The 21,609-nt window shown below is 43.0% G+C and overlaps 1 protein-coding gene across 4 annotated transcripts in view; it reads left to right on the top strand.

Moving 5' to 3' along the window:
• Positions 1–21,609, top strand: part of TMTC4 (transmembrane O-mannosyltransferase targeting cadherins 4) — a 69,050-nt gene that overhangs the window by 25,116 nt on the left and 22,325 nt on the right. For all 4 annotated transcript variants that reach the window (XM_039254282.1, XM_039254284.1, XM_039254281.1 and 1 more), the window contains 6 exons: positions 12,311–12,411; positions 15,722–15,814; positions 16,044–16,208; positions 17,090–17,292; positions 18,852–19,023; positions 19,321–19,452. In XM_039254282.1, coding sequence (XP_039110213.1) covers positions 12,311–12,411; positions 15,722–15,814; positions 16,044–16,208; positions 17,090–17,292; positions 18,852–19,023; positions 19,321–19,452 — 866 coding nt within the window. The remainder of the gene's footprint in view (positions 1–12,310; positions 12,412–15,721; positions 15,815–16,043; positions 16,209–17,089; positions 17,293–18,851; positions 19,024–19,320; positions 19,453–21,609) is intronic.

The raw sequence follows: 21,609 nt of genomic DNA, 5'->3' as shown, positions 1-21,609 counted from the left end.
GAAATATTTAATCTGTATACACAGATAGCAGTGGTAGATGTGACTTCTGCAGAGAGCCTTTTAAGAATCTGAATAAATCTTCATTAGGTTGAAGTTCCTTAGAATAGAAGACAAATGGATCAATTAGGAAGAAGGTTTTCCATTGACCTCTTGTCTACAGACCACCCCACCTTCCTAGGATCTGTTTTCCTGTTCACTTGAACCCCCTGCAGGAAAAGCCAAGGATAAATGAAAATGAGGCCTGTGGCCCTGCTTCCAGACTGGAATGGATGGCCTTTCACAGTCTCTGTCAGCTTATTTAGTCACTGGAAAATATAAAGCTATGAGGCTGCCCCTCTCTACACATCCAGCCTCCGTGTCTTGACCCTGCAAGTTATTCTTGGCCGTAGTTTTTTGTGTTCTTTTTGTCCTCTGTATCCACCTGCCCACGTAGGCTTCGAGTTACAGATCATAATCATTTTTTTTCTTTGAGAGTTTAAAGTAGGTGGTGAAAACACCCATCTCTCAAGCTGCACTCTCCATCATTTTGAGTTGGTTTTCACTGCTATTTTCTGGTCCCACTCATTGTTTTCACATCACAGAGTATGGATAGTATGATTGAATTCTGCCTCCCAAGTTCCTTGTGGGTCTGGTGGCACCGAGCAACCTGGATTCGAAGAGAAGGACTTACACTCAGTTATTAGCTTCCCTGGGGGAGGCCTCATGTCCAAAACCTAAGGCCGTTCTCTGATTCCTTCCACAAGGCTCTGCGCCCTGAGCTCTACCTGCTGTAGTCTCAGGAGCAAGCAGAGCTGGGCAGGCCCTGGTGAGCTGGCGAGCGGATGCCCAGCCCTGACCCCCACGTGCTCCATCCACATCAGACCACCCCCCTCGCTCGGCCAGCCACTCCTCCCCTCCCCACTCCCAAACGCCCCTCTGTCTCCTTATCCCCATCAAGTCTGGTAGAGCCTTTCCTAGTCTTTGTTGATAGAGACATTATGTTTTCAGCCACTTTTCTGTGTTTCAGATTTTTCATACTCCTTTTAAAATATACTAAAAATAGAATCTACGTTGTTTGTAGAGAATTCTCTCTGGAATAATCCTTACACATCACGGTGGTGTTCAACTTCATACCAATGGTGGCTAAGTCTTTAAAGAGGAGCAGAACTTTCATGGATGCCTGGGTGGCTCAGTTGGTTGGACATCTGACTCTTAATTTCGGCTCAGGTCATGATCCCAGGGTCATGGGATCAAGCCCTGAATCAGGCTCTGCGCTGAGCGTGGTGCCAGCTTAAGACTCTCTCTCCCTACCTGCCCCTCTCAAAAATAAGTAAATAAAGAGGAGCAAGACTTTCATAAACTAATAATACCGTCATAGAGAAGAAGCAGTAAGAACTCTATATGCAAAAGTGATTCTGGTCAAGCATCGATGATAAGACGTTTTCTGATTCTGTTCTAAAATAGTATACAGGCTTATCACGTTTTCTCATTCATTCTGTCATCAATAATTAACCAAACCTTAAGGGCATCCTTTGTACCAGGCCCTGTGCCCTGTGTTGGGGATCCAAAAACTAGAAAGACACAGTCAGTGCCTCTAAGGGCTTATGGTCCAGTATATTTTGATTAAAACGGAGCTTTCGGTATTCGGAATGCTCAAGGAGTGGAATGTTCTAGTTTTCCATACTTCCCTGTTAACTCTGCCTTCTTGTGCACACCTCACAGTGGGCTCTCAATAAGTATTCTCTTGTGGACACAGTGCATTTATACAGAATTGAGGACTATGGCCTTTGTACTCTTAATTTTTTTTATTGTCCTTGAAATGTGCATCTTCATTATATGTGAGGTATAATTGACATATAACATTTTATTAGTTTTAGGTGTACGAAATAATGACTCACTATTTGTATATATTGTGAAATGATCACCACAGTAAGTGTAGTGAGAGTCCATCGCTGTATTTTTTTTAATGTTTATTTATTTTTGAGAGAGAGACAGAGAGAGATTGAGAGCAGGGGAGGGGAGAGAGCGAGAAAGGGAGAGAGAGAATCCCAAGCAGGCTCTGCACTGTCAGCATAGAGCCCAATGCAGGGCTTGAACTCACAAACTGTAAGATCATGACCTAAGCCGAGATCAAGAGTTGGATGCTCAACCAGGTGAGCCCCCCAGGCGTCCCATTCATCACCATATATAGTTACACATTTTTTTTCTTATGATGGGAACTTTTAAGATCTGCTCTCTTAGCAACTTTTAAATATGCATTATAGTATTGTTAACTGTAGTCATCATGGTATACAATACATCCTCAGGACTTATACCTGGAAACTTTTACCTTTTGGCCACCTTTATCCACTTTGCCTGCCTCCACCGTCCTCTGGAAACCACCAATTTGTTCTATTTTGGAGTTTGTTTTTTTAATTCTACACGTAAGTGAGATCATGCTATATTTGTTTTCTCTGACTTATTTTACTTAGCACAGTGTCCTCAAGGCCCAAACATGTTGCAAATGGAAGGATATTTTTTCTTTTTTACATCTGAGTAATATTCCATTTTGTTTATACTGTGTATGTGTACATATGTATACACACAGTATAAATTTTATATATGTTATATATTTTATAGTATTATATACCATAGTGTAATATGCTATCCTGTATAATGGTATTACATAGTATCTAGTAATATACTATAGTATGTAGTGTATGGTGTGTATACAACATATGTAATATAAAATATTACATGGTATGATAGCATATATACTATATATTTTATAGTGTGTATATATAATACATATAGGATTTTATGTATATAGAATGTGTGTATGTGTGTGTATATGTATACACATATATATGTAACGATTTTTTTATTTGTGGAATAGACACAGGTTATTCCATGTCTTAGCTTGGAATTTATATTAAAATTATAAATAATGTAGTGAACATGGAGGTGCAATATCTTTTCAAGACAGTGAGTTCATTTCCATTGGATAAATATCAGAATTGGAATTTCTGGATCATATGGTAGGTAGTTTTACTTCTACTGCTAATTTCTTTCATCTACTCTAGTAAATGTCCTTTAGTCCAACAGAGCAGAGAGGTTGATACTAATGGACATTCAGGTGTATATTTTTTCATTTGGACTTTGAGATGCGTTAAGAAATAGTCACTCACTTTTTGTTTTCCCCTGCCTAGTCAGTGTGGATTGTACAAACAGCCAAGTAGTGAACACACGTGGTAAGCACATCGTCATGACGGTGATGATTCCTGTGGAGTTGCTCGTGCTATTGCACATATTTGTACGTGTTCCACTGAGAATCAAAGCTCTTTTGTGGTGGAAGTTCAGTCTGGTATTTATTGGATACAAATGATGATGCTGTTTATTGTTTATAAACTTAAGGTTCCAAGTGACCTGGTCTTTGTTCTTTTTGGATCCGAACATAAATTCAAAGAAAGTTTAGCATCAGAAACTTGTAGTTCAAGAAAGGTTTTTAATGTTTTTTATAAGGGAACAAAACATTGAGTACTCTGAAATTAGTGGTTTAACTAGTCAAAAAAAACTCTTTCAAAGGATATATTTATTTTTGATAACCTCATTAGCTTTCTTTATAGATCCAGTGTATGTATTATAAAGCTCTAGGCAATTTTTAACTGCCTGAGTTTATTAACAAGCAATTTTGTGCTAACCTCTAGAATCCCAGCATTTTCAGAAAATGGAAAAAATCTACTCACATAACATTTCTGTCTGGGGTTTTTGTGTCTGTGTGTGTGTGATGGTGGTGGGAGTGTGCTTAAATAGAATATTTCCATGCAAGATCTTTTGTTACAGAATCCCTTTTTTAAAAAGGAAATGTCCTGGGGCACCAGGATAGCTCAGTCAGTTCAGCATTGGAGTCTTGATATCCGCTCAAGTCATGATCTCACAGTTGTGAGATTGACCCTGAGTCGAGCTCCCCACTGAGTGTGGAGCTTGCTTGGGAATCTTTCCTTCCCTCTCTCTCTGCCCCTCCCCTGCTCACTCATGTGTGCTCTCTCTCTCTCTCCAAATAAATAAATAAACATTTTAAAAATAAATAAATAAAAATTAAAAAGGAAATGCCCTTATAAGGAAAACTATACTTTTTCTTCAGAAGAGAAAACCATGGGGCGCCTGGATGGCTCAGTTGGTTAAGTGACGGAGTCTTGATTTCGGCTCAGGTCATGATCTCACGATTGGTGAGTCTGAACCCCACATCGGGCTGCATACTGACAGTGTGGAGCCTGCTTGGGATATTATCTCTCTCTCCCTCTGTCTCCTTCTCTCTCTGCCCTCCCTACCCCCATGCTCTCTTTCTTTCTCAAAAAAAGTAAACTGTGAAAGAAAGAAGGAAAGAAGGAAGGAAGGAAGGAAAGAAAAGAAAGAAAGAAGAAAAAGAAAGAAAGAAAGAAAGAAAGAAAGGAAGAAAGAAAGAAAGAAAGAAAGAAAGAGAGAGAGAGAAAAGAAAAACACGAAGTCAGATAAAGTTGACAGTGGACTTATCATTATTTTTGAATGCCCAAAATGAAAAGTAGTATTCTTATGATGAAACATCTTGCCAATGTTTCTATCTCTTTTAAAGCCTAGTATTCTGGATTGGAAACAGATAATCTCTCTGCACAGTAAACTTGATAGAAGAGCCAAAACAATTTCTTTTCTAAACTAATAACTTAAAATACTGGTTTCCTGGGAGTTAGGCCTAACAAGAGAAATTTCGTTAGTTCATTTATGGTGAGCAGGAGAGAATCTTTTTAAGAGGGGAATAAATTTGCTACATACCTAGAACCTTTTTTTTTTTTTAAATATTTATTTATTTGGGACAGAGCGCAAGTGGGGGAGGGGCAGAGAGAAAGGGACAGAGGATCCAAAGGGAGGCTCTGTGCTGACAGGCTGACAGCAGCGAGCCCAAGGTGGGGCTCGGACCCACAAACTGCAAGATCATGACCTGAGCTCAAGTCGGATGCTCAACCGCCTGAGCCACCCGGGAGCCCCAGCCATTTCAAATTCTAAATTATTACAAAAGACAAGATCCCAAATATTAGTTGCTGTAAGTTCTTAAACATTGCTTGCTGTATTGCAGTCCTTGCCACAGATCGGAGAGCTAGATAGGATAACTCTTACTCTTGGGGTATCATTTCCTCATATTTTCATTCTGATTGAAGACATCTGTTTTTCTTTGACTTAGAATCATGCAGCTCTAAAAACCAATAGAGAGACCGTGTAACTCATGTAGTGTAGGACTCTTGTTTTTAGATCTGAGGTCATTGCCGGCTGAATTCTGACCGTGGTACGGTCTTTTCTCTGCTTTCATGTTTCTTTGGCCCCTACATCACTTGACGTCCCCCAAGTGGGCTGGTATTTTAGAATGGCAGCGTCTGACTGCTTTCATTCTGCGGGTAGAGGCACTGCCTGGTTGGCTCCGACTTTTGGAACGGGAATCTGACGCTCATTGTGTCGCTCTGGCAGAGGGAGTGGGGGCCACCTGCCGGGGTGGCGTGGTTCCCACACACAACATGACGTGCCAGCTTCAAGGCAGCCAAGATGCCAGGCATCGAGTGGTGGAGAGGGTAGCTCGTACAATGCAATGCTTTTTCTGAAAGAAGATCTTCCCACCGGAAAGTAGTTCCAGCTCTGAGGCACATGCTTCATTAAATTGATCACATCTGTTGGCACTTGTGGGTGTTAGCACTGACAAGTGTCTCTATGTTAGTGCATTTTGGGGTTGTTTTTTTCCTTTTCTTTCCTTCTTTTTCTTTCTTTTTTTTGCCTGTGCTTCCTCCACTGTTAGCCTTTGCCTCATTTATCTAAGTGATTGTATTGTCTTAGATAATGCAGACATAGACTGAGACACACATTTTTGAGGCCAGTTTATGGAGTTCTGGATCTTAAACTGTTGATGTTTGCTAATGCTGCATAATTATCTTGGAGCAAGGTGTCTTCTTATGTGAGCGGAGATGTCACAGAGTATAGGAATGGTTCCTTATTTCCCTCTCCTGTGTCCATTGGTGGTTACAGTTTAGCAGACTAGCTGGATATGAGACAGAGAACTCTGGGTAAACATAACATCTTGCGATGCTTGTGTGTAGCTATATACCAGTTAGATTTCCCTATTTGGGGAGGATTTTTTTGAATAAAGATATTCGTAAATACAATCCCACTGGAGATGACATCTGGCTCTCAGGATTTATTTTTACTGTTTGTAACAGCTCAAATTTAAATTTGAAATTAAGACAATCAACTTTTCCTGTGCCTTTTTAATACTCCTTATGTAATTTTTTAAATGTTTAATTCCAGTATCGCTGACCAACAGTGTTTATATTAGGCTTATGTAAGTTTTTAAACTTTTTTTTAAAAGACTCTCTTACATGATAGGGACTTTTCCATTGTAAGGAAATTTAAAGACATTAATGTCAAATGAAAAGTTGTTACTTCTGGCTATATATTTGTTCACATTGAAAGGAAATTGATAACTTTTTTGGTATTAAATTGCATATCATAGTTACATAAGAAATATGGTGATATAATAAGACTTCTGGTAGACATAGAAATAAATGAAATTAGTGATGCCCCAAATGTTTATTGAGCACCAGCTATTTGGAGGTGGCCTATCATTATCTGTTTCAGCTGTCCTATTAAAATGCTCAAACTTGGAAATAAAAGAATGGCTTTCATTAGTTACTAAATAAGAGCATAATCACAAAAATGCAAACCCCAAGTTCATCTAGATATGCTTTATCTTGGCAACTATTAACATTTGTCACCTTGACAAATCAAGACTCAAAAAGGAGTCTTGAGTCTGAGGAATTACATGGGTAAGACTGTGCTAGAGCAGCTCATATACTGGAAGTCCATTAGACTGGGCTGTCCCCAGACTCAGAACCAGTTTCCCAGTTGAGTATTTAAATTTTATAAGGCCCGGGGCGCCTGGGTGGCTCAGTCGGTTAAGCATCTGACTAAAGCTCAAGTCATGATCTCGTGGTTCATGGGTTCGAGCCCTGCATCGGGCTCTGTGCTGACAGCTAGCTCAGATCCTGGAGCCTGTCTTCAGATTCTGTGTCTCCCTCTCTCTCTGACCCTCCCCTGCTCATGCTGTCCCTGTCTCTTTCTCAAAAATAAGTAAAACATTTTAAATTTTATAAGGCCCTTCTTGACCCCTCCCATGCTGGAAATATTGCCAGTGGTATGTACATTGGCCTTGGTTTATCATGCGTGTGCGTACCACACATTTACAAAGAGGACTCCTTTGATTTATATGAAATCATTTTAAAACAACAGTTAAGTTAAGCTTTCCAGTATGAATACTGGAAAAAGTGAAATGTGTGTGCATGCTTAGTCTTACAACTCCTGATAACAAGTCAAGTGGCCAGTCTGGTAGGGGGTTGCAGGAGAAAGAGATTTAAATAGACAAGCTCACTTCATATTTTCTGAGTTTTCGAAGTCAGACTTGGAATACAGTTAAAGCCATGTGCAAACCATTTCATCTGTGAGCTGGGGCTCTGAGTATAGACAGTGCTGTGCAGTAGAAATACAAGATGAGCCATGCATGTAATGTTTAAATTTCTAGTAGCCACATTATAAAAAGATGCAGTTGGATGAATTTTAACTACAGTTTTTAGCCAAATATATGAAAAATACTATAATTTCAACATGTAATAACCAGTATAAAATTATGAAATATTTCACACTTTCCTTTTTCATACTGAGTCTTCAAAATCAGGGGTGTATTTTATACTCAACAACACATCTCACTAGGGATGAGATAAATTTCAGGTGCTCCTTCACAATCATGCCTACTCTTCTGGACAGTGGTAGTCTAGAATTCGATTTTCTGAATGTAAAGCCATCCCTAAGTGTGTAACTGACAACTGAAATTTTGCCTTTGATCAGAAATTGCTCCTGTTGAGAAGTGGCGTAATATTTAATAATGACTGTAACAAGAAATTTTTTCAGCAAAGAAACGTCTTTCACATTTCATGTTTTTTTTTTTTATCAGACATACCTGCACAAAATCATAAGTATAAGAGATAATTAGAGAGTTAGAATCTTCCAAAAGAGTCATGATAGAGGATTTGAGGGGTGTGAGGTGTCCAGGTCCCTTGCAGAAATTTGGGGTTTGAGAAGTGTGAAATTATGGAGTGAGATTAGGAAGAAGGTTATCAGTAAATCCGAGTGCTGTGTTTTCTAGGCTAGTTATTTTTCTGTTATTCAGTGAAATCTCTGATTTAGCCATCCAAGGAGAAAACCATTTTAAATTCCAGACAAGTGGAATCTGAGCCCATTGCTTCCTCATCTCCATACTCATTTAACATTGTGTTAATGGAGTGCTTCAAGAGCTGTCCTTTGGGTGTTTTAATGGAGGAACTGGGAAATTTTTTCCTATCCAAGCCACTGGTCCATGATGGGGGATATTCATCCAGGTTATACAGTCAAGTAAAATACAGGCTATTTCAGTTTTTGAGGAAGGAATGTAAAATGGTCAAGGGGCCTTCTTTACGTGTTAAGAACAGGGAGCATCACGTTGGGAAGTCATATTATGTTTTATTAAGAGTTAGAAAGACACACACAAACACAGAGTTACAAACAGAGGGGCAATTGAGTGGCTCAGTCATTTAAGCATCAGACTCTTGATTTCGGCCCAGGTCATGATCTCATGGCTCGTGAGATTGCCCCACGTTGGGCTCCGTGCTGACAGCATAGAGCCTGCTTGGGATTGTCTCCCTCTCTCTATCTCTCTCTCTCTCTCTCTCGCCCTCCCCTGCTCTCACAAGCATGCTCTCACTCGCTCTCTCGCTCTCTCTCTAAATGAACTTAATAAAAAGTTACAAATACCGATCATGGGAATGAGGAAGCTTATAAAAACCCAATCCAGGAGGTAGGGGAGAGGTCCCTTTGGTGTCTAGTGAACCATCCAGTCTAATGCTTCGTGGACGTGGAAGCAGCATGCTGAGACCAGGGCCCCAGTTCATCCCCGAGCTGCCCTGGTGCAGGTCCTGTTGTGGTCCCTGAGGGGTACAGGAGCCCTGCTGGGGGTCATTTACCCCTTTATCTGTGGAGAACACCCCGTGGGAATACATGGGTTCTTTTTTTTTTAAATTTTTTTAATGTTTTTATTTTATTTTGAGAGAAAGAGAAACAGAGAGCAAACAGGGGAGGGGCAGAGAGAGAGGGAGAGGGAGACACAGAATCCGAAGCAGGCCCCAGATTCTGAGCTGTCAGCACAGAGCCGGTCACGGGGCTCGAACCCACAAACTGTAAGATCATGACTTGAGCCGAAATCGGATGCTTAACTGACTGAGCCACCCAGGTGCCTACCAACTGCTAATATGAGAAAATCTAGGAGACGCAGTCTCAGGACGATGTGCTATGGGAGAAAAGCTCAGTGGTCCATATGTCCACCAGCATGGAGAGGACAAGCCTTAAGGGCGTTATCTGACGTCCATCTCCATCATATGGCAGAAGATACGGTGCATTGTGAGCTGTGATCACCTCTGTTCCCGCAGCTGAGCCCCTGGGCTATGCTGCCAACATTTGCAAGGCCCTTTCCCGAAATCATAATTTAAAAGGAGTTAACCGAGGGGCACCTGGGTGGCTCAGTTGGTTAAGTGTCCGACTTCAGCTCAGGTCATGATCTCGCAGTTCGTGGGTTCGAACCCCACATCGGGCTCTGTGCTGACAGCTCAGATCCTGGAGCCTGTTTCAGGTTCTGTGTCTCTCTCGCACTCTGCCTCTCCCCACTTGTGCTCTATCTCTTAAAAATAAATGTTAAAAAAAAGTTTTTTTAAATAGTTATTTAAAAGGAGTTAGCTGCTGTGTTAGCTATAGGGTTATTTCAGCCATGATTTTATGTAAAAGCTCTGCTGTCCAAGATGGCATCTGCTTTGATGTCATTCATTGATGATCACTACCAAGTGCCAAAGAAAATAGTAAGTTCCAATAAATATGTAAAAACTCAAACGTAGTCATTAATTTCACAGGGTTTGTTCTTCTGGCTCGTAATTGTGATCTTTCGGTTTCACATCCATGTGACATCATTAATTTCTGCAGGTGAAATGACCCTTAGTTGGCTTGACGGGACTAGTCTACTGATACATGATGGTTTTCAGTAATAAGAAACTGGCTTCCAAGCACAGTGCGTCCGGAACAATTGGAAAGGTGCTGCTCTAGAGCAGAGCCAAGGCCTGACGTCTAGGCAGGTGGGCTTGGGCTCACCCTAAGAAAGAGCATTCCAACAACCCACGGTTCCGGAATGGGCTATGGTAGAAAATGAATACCTGTCACTGAAGCTATTGAAGTCAAGGCCACGCGGCCACCTGCTGGATACGTCCTCGAAAGGATTCCAGTATTTCCATCACTTGTGCAAGGAGGATTATCTACACAGCATCTGAGAAGCACGCAGCTATTACTGCATTGTGGCTCTAGGATTTGTTGACTGATTGCCCCTTGGTGGTAGGCAGCGGACAGCAGTTTCATTCACCAACCACGCATTGCCTTTCCAGAGTCAGTCGGGTGTTGTGGATTCCAACAAAAGTTTGAGTTGCTCCTGCGAGCCAGGCCTGGGAGCATGCTTCCTATCTAGGTTGAGGCCTTTTGACCTTCATTGAGCATCAGAATCACCTGAGGGGCGCCTGGGGGCTCAGTCGGTTAAGCGTGGGACTGTAGCTCAGGTCACGATCTCTCAGTTTGTGGGGTTGAGCCCCGCATCAGGCTCTGTACAGACAGCTCAGAGTCTGGAGCCTGCTTCCGATTCTGTGTCTCCCTCTCTCTGCCCCTCCCCTGCTCCTCTCTCCCTCGCTCTATCAAAAATAAATACTTAAAAAAATTAGAATCACCTGGAAGGATGGCTAAAAGGCCAGTTGCTGGGCCCCTCCCTTGAGTTTCTGACTGCACAGCTCTGGGCGGGGCCTGAGACTCTAAATTCAAGGGCAGGTGCAGGGACCACACATTGTGGTTCAGGGCATTGGTCCCAAGTGTGGGTGATTTCTGTCCCCCTCCTCGCAGGGGTGTTTGGCAAAGCCTGTGACATTTTTGGCTGTCACAACTGAGGGCTGGGAGTGCTGCTGGCATCTAATGGGTGGAAGCTAATGAAGCTGCCAAGCATGTACATAGTTAAAAAGAATTTTAAGGATGTGCGGAAGGCTCTACAGTGGAAAGCAAGACTTTGTCCCTCTGCTGCCCAAATTTTCTTCTTAGAACTGTTCAGAAACAACTGCAGTTGGTTTCTTGTGTGTTTCCCAGATATGTTTTGCATTTACAACTGTGTTTCTGTAATTTTTAACACCAATGGCCAGGTATTTCTGTATAGTTTTTCCCTGTCTCAAACATATCAGTAGGTAGGTAGTGTAGTTCCCATTTTATAGATGAGGTCGTTGAGACTGAGTGGAAGTAATTTGCTCAAGGTCATGGAGTAAATGGCAGAGATGGAATTTGGACCAAGAGTTCTGGTTTTGAGCAGAACTGAACAAGATTCATAGGTGCCCCAGGCAAACGAATGGTTTGGCCCTCCAAGCAGGTTCACTGTGCCCTGCTTCAAGCCTCTGTCTTTTTTGAATGTTTGTGTACCATCTGTGTAGATGAGGGGGTGAGGGCCTTCCCAAGGACATGTGGCACCTCCTTTCCAGCAGTTCAGCCATGGCACCCAAATTGCGCATATCACCACCAAACATAATAAAGCCAGACACCCCCCCCCCCCTTGGCTGAAGGCAGTTCAGGGACCATCAGTTTTAACTCGAGGTCAGTCCCACCCCAGGCGCCTGACTACAGAGTTCCCATTTCTAGAGGTGTTCTGGCTTGAGGCCCCATGCAGGTCGGCAGCCCAGCCTGGCCTGGGCTTCCCCCAGACTCCTGAGCCTGCAGTCGTAGGCTTTCTCAGGGAGGCCCAGGCATTGCCGTCACCCCCATGGTGATAGCAGCAGTGACGGCTGGGGCCGTCCTATAACCAGATGCGGTGCTGACACTCTCAGTGGGAGTTCTCAACACAGCCTGACATTGGCCTGGTAGGTGGCTGGCGGGTTGGGAAGAAGGAACTTGCCCCCTAGGGAGTCCGCGATGAGATACCTTTGTGACCAGGCCTTCATTGCAATGCCTCCCAAAGGCCGTGGGCACCTGCTAGGTTGTGCCTTGAGAGTGGGCATGTCATTTAGATGGTGCTGTTTAAACAGAAATGCAGAGTGCAATGCACTCGCCCACAGAGGAATGCTATCAGAAGACCAAGTTCTTTTTAAATCATGGCAGTTTAAGGCACATGCTTAGGATTCTAGTCCCTGGTGCTTCCAGGGCTAAGATGTGTTGCGTGACGTTTATGTCTGTCATTTCTGTCAATCAGCAGGTAACAAGGAGGGAACCCACTCTACGCTCTGGGTGTTGCTGAGTATCCTTCTAGGGGCACTGGCCATGCTGTGCAAAGAGCAAGGGATCACTGTGCTGGTAAGAGCTGAGATGCCATCATTGCCCTTTCCTGTGCTGCCATAGAGACGTCTCGGGCCAGCCCCGCCTCGTAACTCCCTTCACTTCTCAGCCCCATTACCGGCCTGTCAGAGACCTTGCTACCAGTGACTTGTGCTTTTAGTGTGTGTGGTGTTTCATGGAAACGGGCTGTCTCAGTTGACTATCATTAGCAACCGGTGGGAAGCAGAAAGTGGGAAGTTCTTTTTTTTTTTAATTTTTTTTAATGTTTTATTTATTTCTAGGAGAGAGAGAGAGACAGCATGAGCAGGGGAGGGTCAGAAAGAGAGGGAGTCACAGACCGAAATAGGCTCCAGGCTCCGAGCTGGCAGTCAGCACAGAGCCCGACGCGGGGCTCGAACCCACGAACCTCGAGATCATGACCTAAGCGAAAGTCGGATGCTTAACCGACTAAGCCACCCAGTCTCCAGAAAGTGGGAAGTTCTTAAGGACAGTGATTAGCGCTCCTGGAGGGGTGCCATAGAAAACGAGGAAAGAACAGTGTAAGTTTTCTGGGGTGCTGTCCTATTTCGGCACTTCGAAATACAACAGCAGACTGACCCCATCAGTGCTTCTGGTCCTGATTGAAGAAGTATTGAGTGTATGTTGTGCTCGGCCTCGACTAGAAATATCAAAGAGAAAGGGAGGAGCACTGAAGAGTACTGGCCCACACCTCCTATGTCTGATCAGAATCGAAGCCCCAGGAAGGGAGAGGCATTGAAATCCACTTCACTTTTTCTCCATTGTAGCCAATTTTATGACTGACATTATTAGAAGAAAATTTAGAAATTTGGGCTACGATCAGGGAAATGGAAAATGAAGATACAGGATTTGCATGGCCCAGATAGGAGTAGCTTGGGAAAGAAAGAGCAGAGAAATCTATATGGGGTTTTATGGCAGTTGAAGCAGAGATGAGAGGTTTTATCAGGCTCAGTCTAGAAGATGAAGGTTAGCCACCTAAGAGATGGCACAGAATTATTGTGCAAAGATACCTGAATTTCACGAGTTTTTTTTTTTTTTTTTAAATTTTTAATGTTTTATTTATTTCTGGGAGACAAAGAGAGAGACAGCGTGCGCAGGGGCGGGTCAGAGAGAGAGGGAGACACAGAGTCTGAAACAGGCTCTAGGCTCTGAGCTGTCAGCACAGAGCCTGACACGGGGCTCGAACCCACGAACCATGAGATTATGACCTGAGCCGAAGTCGGATGCTTATCCAACTGAGCCACCCAGGCCCCCTGAGTTGTTGTTTGTTTGTTTGTTTTTAAGTTTGCTCCGAGCTATTATTTCTCAATCTTGGCATTATTGATGTTTTGGGCTAGATCATTCTTTTTTATGGGAAGGCTGTCCTGTGTGCTGGGCATGTTTAGCGACATCTCTGGCCTCTAACCCTAAATACCAGTAGGACTGCCTTGGGTGTGACAACTTAAAATGTCTCTACATGTCATCAGGCATCCCCTGGGTGGCAGAACCATCCACTGCTCTAAACCCTTTCGCAAAGACCAGTAGTAACAACACCATCTGGGAGCTTAGTAGAAATTTAGGATCTCTAACCCTACCCCCGGCCTGCTGATTCAGCATCTCCATTTAACAGGGTCCAAGGTGGCTCCCATTAATGTTTGAAAAGCGCTAAAGAATTAGGTGTTGAATTTATGTGACTAAAGATACACTAAAATTTAGCTGTTTTCAAACATTTGATTAGAATGTAGACATTTTGATGATGCATTTAAATGGAAAGCTGGAGAGTGCCAAAATTGGGTTTGGCTCCGTCCTTATAATGACATGATCGCCTCACCCCTTGGTGACTCTCTTCTAGCTCATAGGGAGAAAAACAAATGGTATAAGACAGCAGCAGCTCAACAGGAAGCTTCTGCCTTCTAGAAAATGGTTTACACCCAGGCAGAAATGGTCTTCTGTGACCCACTAAAATCCTGTATCGCATGAGTGAATAAAATCAGAATTCTTTGAAATGATTAACCCAGTGCTGGCTTGTGTATTGGATAATTAATGGCTTCCAGCATTTATGGGAGAGGGTTAAGTAGGGATGTCATCCTTGTTCTAGAAGCCACAAATTACCGCTGGCTTGTGATGATTTATGATCTTCTTTGCCGCAAAGCCCCCTATCAAAAAAACCGAAGTCATTTAGGGGGAGCTTTAACCACAGACGCCTTATGCATTGTGACTACTTTATCTAGACTGGTCAGGGAGTCCCATGAGATGACCTTGCCTACAGCGATGACCTCTACAGAAAGTCCCTTGCAGGGCAGAGAAGGGAATCCAAGGCCCATCTAGCCTCTAGTCTCTACGCGTGGGTATTATAGTTGCAAAAGCCACCCTCGCCTTCTAGAAAGAAACTATTTTGGTGCTGCTGGAAGCTACCAGCAGAAGTAGATCTGCCACATCACATCCCAAAGACCAGCTTCGCATAATGGAAGTTACTTGTTGTTCACCTCGAGGCTGTGGGTGGAGGTGACTCTTGTCCACACAGTGGGCCCTCCCTGGTGTGGGTTCTGCTGTCCAGAGTGTGTAGTTTGCACCATTGCCCCGATTGTGCCTATCACAGCCAGCTGGAAGGGGAAACCAAGTGGCAGGGCATGCCCAGGTTATAAGCAAACCTCCAAAATGATGCATTATCACCTCGAGCCAGGTTCTGGAGGCTGGAACTCAAGTCACATGTCCACACGTAACTGCAGGGCTGGCTGGGAAGTGCCGTCGGGCTGTGTGCCCAGCAAGACCTGAAAACCAGTGGGCAGCTGGGAGTCTGAACCTGAGAGATCTCCAAACCCCATCAGAGATGCTTTTTATGTTGCACCCCTGCTTCTACTACATGGGCTGAAATCAGTCAGTGCTTGGCGTTCTTGAGGTGTGATTAATTACTTCCATGGCTTGGTTCTCCAGGTTAACAGCTGCCTTTATCTTCTGAGGCATAATCACTGTGAAGGTAACCTCTCTGTTACAGCCACTAAGAGACTGTTTTACAGTAAAAAAAAAAATAAATAAAAAGGAAAGAGGGGCCCCAAGTTTCCAGCTATCCTGAGTCTTAAAATACTCTTCTGTGCAGCCTATGAAATTATGACCAACAGGGATTGACTGGAGAAGAAATCTGTTATATCACCATGAGTCAGCTTTACAGGAACAGTCGTGGGATGTCTGTTTCAGAGCTGGGGACATCGCCCGTGATTATCTTAGCCATTGCAGTTCTTGTCGAGATTCAGTAGTAAAATTGTGAACCATAATTGCCACCTAATCAGAGCCAGGCTCTCCCGTCACTGATTGCCTTGCTTTGCTTCCTCAGGGTTTGAATGCAGTCTTTGACATCTTGGTGATAGGCAAATTAAATGTTCTGGAAGTGGTCCAGAAGGTACTACATAAAGACAAATCATTAGAGGTGAGTATATACTTTTTGTCTCCAGCCCAGACATGGAAAATGTCAAGTACCAGCTGATTTACAATGCCATTTTCCAAATATTCTTCGCGGTTTCGAATTGGAAAAGAGCTAGCCCTTTCCAGCACGGCGGCATTGCAGCTTGGGCAGAATTGCTGCACATGTGCACTGAGCTTGGCTGCACTTTTATTTGAAAACCTGCGACATCAGGGGCTTTGCGCTGACCTTTCAGAACCTTGGCGCACTCAGGAACGGGGGCCTCCTCTTCAGGATGACCCTTCTGGCCTCCGGGGGAGCGGGGGTGCTCTACATGCGCTGGAAGATCATGGGCACCGGCCCCCCGGCGTTCACCGAGGTGGACAATCCTGCCTCCTTCGCCGACAGCATGCTGGTCAGGGTGAGTGCTGAGCCTGTCCGCTGCTGGATTGTCTTCTCTGCCCACCAGATTCCAGAACCTCTGTCTCCCTCTTCCTACTTCCCAACACGCCCACAAAATCCCTAATCAACGGAATACCTTCGCCATTTGTTTGCTCTCACTAAGGATATTGTCGGATGAAACCAGATTTTGATTAAGGGATCAAAAGGGCGTGAGCCCCTTGTATTTCCATTCTAATCAAAATTAAAGAGAAATGGCTTTCAAATACCAGGTTTCATGCCAGCCTTCCTAAGGTGTCCCCTGAACCTGTGACCATTGTGGTAAAGGAAATTGATGTGGTGGGATTAACACAAAGTCTAACCACATCGGTTATATATCTTTAAACATCTGATGGTATCCAGACACTCTTTCTTGTAAAGGTTTGCTTTTTCTGAAGGCAAGGATGTCAAGCCACAAATTCTTAGCTGTGCGTTTCATAGAGATAGAAATCAAAAGGAGGAAAAACCCTCTTCTTAAATTGTCAGACACATAGGTGACCCGTGGGCCTCAGATTTCCTGGGTCACAGAGTTTGGGCATCACTAAGTAGATGGGACACACTTTGACCAGAAATATAACAGATGGATAGCAGAATCTGGTGGCTTTGCTGTATTTTTCTCTATTACAGTCCAAACACATTTAGTAGATTGCAAAGGACAGCCCCACTTCCAAGGTAGAAATTGGTAACATTTTACTTTATACAATTGCTCTTCTTGTACAGAAGCCTCAAACGTAAAGTTACAAGGTATATGTACACACACACACACACACATGTGCATATGGGTGTGTGTATATCTATACACACATATGTATATATATAGAAGTTCTGTATCAAATAAATGTTTGTTTTCCTTTTGACTGACAGGCCATAAACTATAATTACTATTATTCATTGAATGCCTGGCTGCTGCTGTGCCCCTGGTGGCTGTGTTTTGATTGGTCTATGGGCTGTATCCCCCTCATTAAGTCAGCCGGTGACTGGAGAGTAATTGCACTCGCCGCACTGTGGTTCTGTCTAATTGGCCTAATATGCCAAGCCCTATGCTCTAAAGACAGCCACAAAAGAAGGTAAGAGGCAGCACTGAATTTTAAGTTCCACACTGGGCTGGATCCGAGCATTTCGCTAAATCCAGCAACGATTTTAACAATTTTGTGGAAGTCATGTCTAAGGATGTTTAATTCCAATACATATTTATGCCTAGGATGGGCTCCATCCGTTTGTAATCCATTGCTGGCTCCAGCTAGTGGGGAGTGAACTTGGAAGAGTGGATGATGACTGCTCTGTCTCCCCCTCCCACATTCCCCTTGAAGTAGCATCTTGAGATCCTTTTCTCTGTAGGTGGTAAAGAGTAATTTATGGTCAGAACAGAGAGTGTAATTGATGTGTGCTGTGCCCATCATTTCACAATTCTCCTTCAGAAAACCCTGGTGGATGCTGTAGTGATGCCTTCTGTTGTTATTTAGTGGAAAATAAACTGCTGCCCCCAAAAGACTATTTTTTCTCACAAAGAGAGAGAGACAGAGAGAATAAAAGGTTATTGAGAAAATAATTGGGGGGGGGAACAAATGTGTTTCATGTGAAAAAACTATTTAAGGTGATTGATTCCTTTTAAGCATATGTGTTTAGACAATTAGATTAGTAATTTCTCAAAATAAGTTTTGCTTGTTTCTAAAGCCTTTTTATTTGGAGAGACAGAGCATGAGCAGGGGAGAGGCAGAGAGAGAGAAAGGGAGAATACCAAGCAAGCTCTGCGCTGTCAGTGCAGAGCCTGATGCAGGGCTTGATCTCGCGAACCCTGAGATCATGCATGACCTGAGCTGAAATCAGGAGTTGGTCGCTCAACCTCCTGAGCCATCCAGGCACCCCCCAAATAAGTTTTAAGTTTACCTGTTAAATTAGTTCATAATTCGACTAATTTTTGTCCCCGTTCACTTATACACGTGCAACAGTAGTTTTGTTTTGTTGTTTTGTTTTGTTGTAAGTAGTGAAGGCACAGGGTCCAGGAAGGAGCCACCAAATTTGACCTCACTTCTTAACCTTTCCTCTTGCATCATATGGGACTTTGGAAATGTTGCCTAGTTCCAGAAGCTCTTCATGCCCAGCTTTCTTTTTGCTTGAGTGAGATATGTGGTGATGTGGCACCCAAAAATGATCACAATTTTGTTTATTTAAGATTTTATAAAGCTTAAACTAGTAAAGTATTATTATTCCTGTTAAAGTTGGAGAGGGGATTTTTTTTCCCCCATGAAAACTATAGTAGACTAATTGTGACCACTATACCACTGATCTATCTACTCAATGCCTGCACGGTTTGAGGTGGGGTTTAGGGTGAGGTGAGTTAATAAGGCCTCACAAAATGTAATCATTCTGACCTTACTTGTATGGATTGAGCACCTTATAAGTCTTGTCCGTGTGCTTGATGCTAACTACGCGCATTAGTGAGCTTTCATGACTTACCCTCATACCGCCAGGCTAAAGCCTCTTTACTGATGACATTGCTCTAGTATTTCTGGGACCTTTTCCCAATTGATGACATGAAAAAAAATTGATCACTAATTTAATGCTGAGTAGGATTTTTTTTTGAAAAGTCTGAAAATAGCTATTTCAATTACTTCTCATTTTCCAGGGTCCTTACGCTGGGCCTGGGATTTCTCATTATCCCATTTCTTCCTGCAAGTAACTTGTTCTTCCGAGTGGGCTTTGTGGTTGCAGAAAGAGTCCTCTACCTCCCCAGTGCTGGGTACTGCATGCTGCTGACTTTTGGATTTGGAGCTCTCAGCAAACACACTAAGAAAAAGGTATGGGGGGGGCGCCTGGGTGGCTCAGTTGGTTGAGCTTCCGACTTTGGCTCAGGTTATGATCTCGCGGTCCGTGGGTTTGAGCCCCGCGTCGGGCTCCATGCTGACAGCTCAGAGCCTGGAGCCTGCTTAGGATTCTGTGTCTCCCTCTCTCTTTGCCCCTCCCCAACATATGCTCTGTCTCCCTTAAAAATAAACATTAAAAAAAATGGTATGGGCCCAGAGCATTGCCATTCATACCCAAGACCATTGGATGGACCTTCCTAATGACATTCACTGTATCTCTCTGTCCCTAAGAAATTGATTGCTGCTGTCGTACTGGGAATTTTATTCATAAATATGCTGAGGTGCATGATTCGCAGTGGCGAGTGGCGGAATGAAGAACAGCTTTTTAGAAGTGCCCTGTCTGTGTGTCCTCTCAATGCCAAGGTATGTTGGCTGCCATGTTTCCTGAGAAATAATAAATAATTTTGGAAATAATCCAAAAAAACTCCTTAAAACCAGACAGTGTCAGTGAAACTGCAGATTACTTAAATGAAGTTTTGCCCATCTTCCAGGTGGTCCAGTCACCCACCGAAATGGTAGCAGTGAGGTAGTGCCACACGTCCAGACGGTGGTTGGGGGAGGGGCAGAGTTTGAACCTCAGAACAACGTACCCGGGGGCGACAGCACCCAGTCTTCCTCCAGTCTGTAACTTGAAGATGTTTACGCCTGTGAACAGGCTGCACTTTGGTTCAGGAAGTTTAAATTATACTGTCTGACGTTGAGTAGTACACATTTCTGTCGCCTGTGGCTTCTCTGCTTGTGATGCCTTTTGTCAGATTAGGTAAAAATAAATGTGTAGGCTTGAAAATTGGCAATGTTTTTGTTGAAGCTGTCTGGTAAGAATCTGTTTCACTTGTATTCTTGATGAATCCAGTCTCTTCCTTTAACCAGCTATGCCTTTTTGGGCAAAAAGGAACTGCTTTGAACTTGCAGTGCTCTTTTCTATCAAGGGGAGATAATGTCTGTCTCCTGGATTTGTTGTGGGGCCTAAATGAAATATGGCGTCTGAAGAGCCCTAGCATGGTAGTTAGAACGTAGTAGGTGCTCAAGAGATGTTAGCTTTCTGAGGCTTGTTTTAGTTTTGGTTGTCTCATCAGAAAGTGCTACTTGGTCAAAATGAAAGGTCAAGGGGTTAGGTTAGAAGAATTTTCTTTTGGTATAGATTATTAGTAAGTAACGATACATTCTGTCGCAGGTCATCAGAACACGAGTTCCTAGCATGCTTAACTGTGAATCCTCTAGGGGGATAAAAAGTGCTCTCTGGAATTCTGTCTCATTTCCATATTCCATAGTTAAGAGAAAGCAGGGGCATCTGGGTGGCTCAGTTGGTTGTCTGACCGGCTCAGGTCAGGATCTCACGGTTCGTGAGTTCAAGCCCCACGTCAGGCTCTGTGCTAACAGCTCAGAGCCTGGCACCTGCTTAGGATTCTTGTCTCCCTCTCTCTCTGTCCCCTCTGCCCCCCACTCATGCTCTATCTGTCTGTCTCTCTCTGAAAAATACATAAACATTAAAAAAAATTAAAACAGAAAGCAGTGATTTCAGGCAAAATTATATGAATAAATCTCATGAACGGTTGACACCCTATTGTGATCCTGAAGTGAAGAATAGTGTAAAAGGTGCTAGCTCCTCGTTCATCTTTTTCTTGGATTAAAACAAGAAATCTGGTTCATGTTTTATAGTTAATTCCTTCAAGCTTTTATCCTTAATTTGATTTGCTGACCTATCCATTTATTGTATACTACTAAAAATAAATGGCCTGTGATTTAATTTCATAAATGGTAATAGATCTGCTGTATTTTTGCTTTTCTGTTTGAATAGCAGTAATTATAGTTTCTATTTATATAGTTCTTCCCCATAAGGAACTCAGATTTCTTTGGAGAGGCTCTATAATTAATCTCCACTATCCTCCCTCTAAGGTTTTTAGAGAGAGAGGGTTTTATTTTCTTCATTTTTCCAAATGGAAGAAACCGAGGCGTAGAAGGATGTTATTTAGGTTAGTAATGTAGGTGGTGATAGAGGCCTAGTATGATGTGCCACCCAGGTTATGCTGCTAAGTCAGGGGCAGGAATGACCTAGGTGATGTTCAAGTCTATACGTCTGCCCTAGTATGTGATTTCATATGTCATCGGAAAGAAAACACGAGGTGTGCACACATGGGCACACACACAATCATATGTCTGCATATGTAGTTTTCTTTTTTAAATTTAAGACATACAGATACGACCTCATCTTCAAAATGGACCCAATGGTGATAGTCCTTTCTAAGAAGGTTTTTCAGTATTACCTTTCAGTCTGAGCAAAATAGAGGTTCGGGGTTTTATTTTTGATTTTTTTGTTTGTTTGTTTTACTTTCCACTATAAACTGCAGTGTAGTAAACTCATCTTTGCTTCCTTTTTTTTTTTTTTTTTTGGAAAAAAGCTAGGCTGATTTCAAGGAAGAGGCCTCATTTAGGGAGATACCATTTTCCTTCAACTCTTGCAGGAAAATACATTTTCTGTATTGGCTTCCACTTTATGTTAACTGAATACGAAGTAAGCAT

The sequence above is a fragment of the Hyaena hyaena genome, unplaced genomic scaffold, assembly GCF_003009895.1.
Source record: "Hyaena hyaena isolate Hyena2069 unplaced genomic scaffold, ASM300989v1 scaffold_478, whole genome shotgun sequence".
Classification (NCBI taxonomy): Eukaryota; Metazoa; Chordata; class Mammalia; order Carnivora; family Hyaenidae; genus Hyaena; species Hyaena hyaena.
The sequence above is the reverse complement of the archived record's forward strand: the minus strand, read 5'-3'. Positions and strand labels throughout refer to the sequence as shown.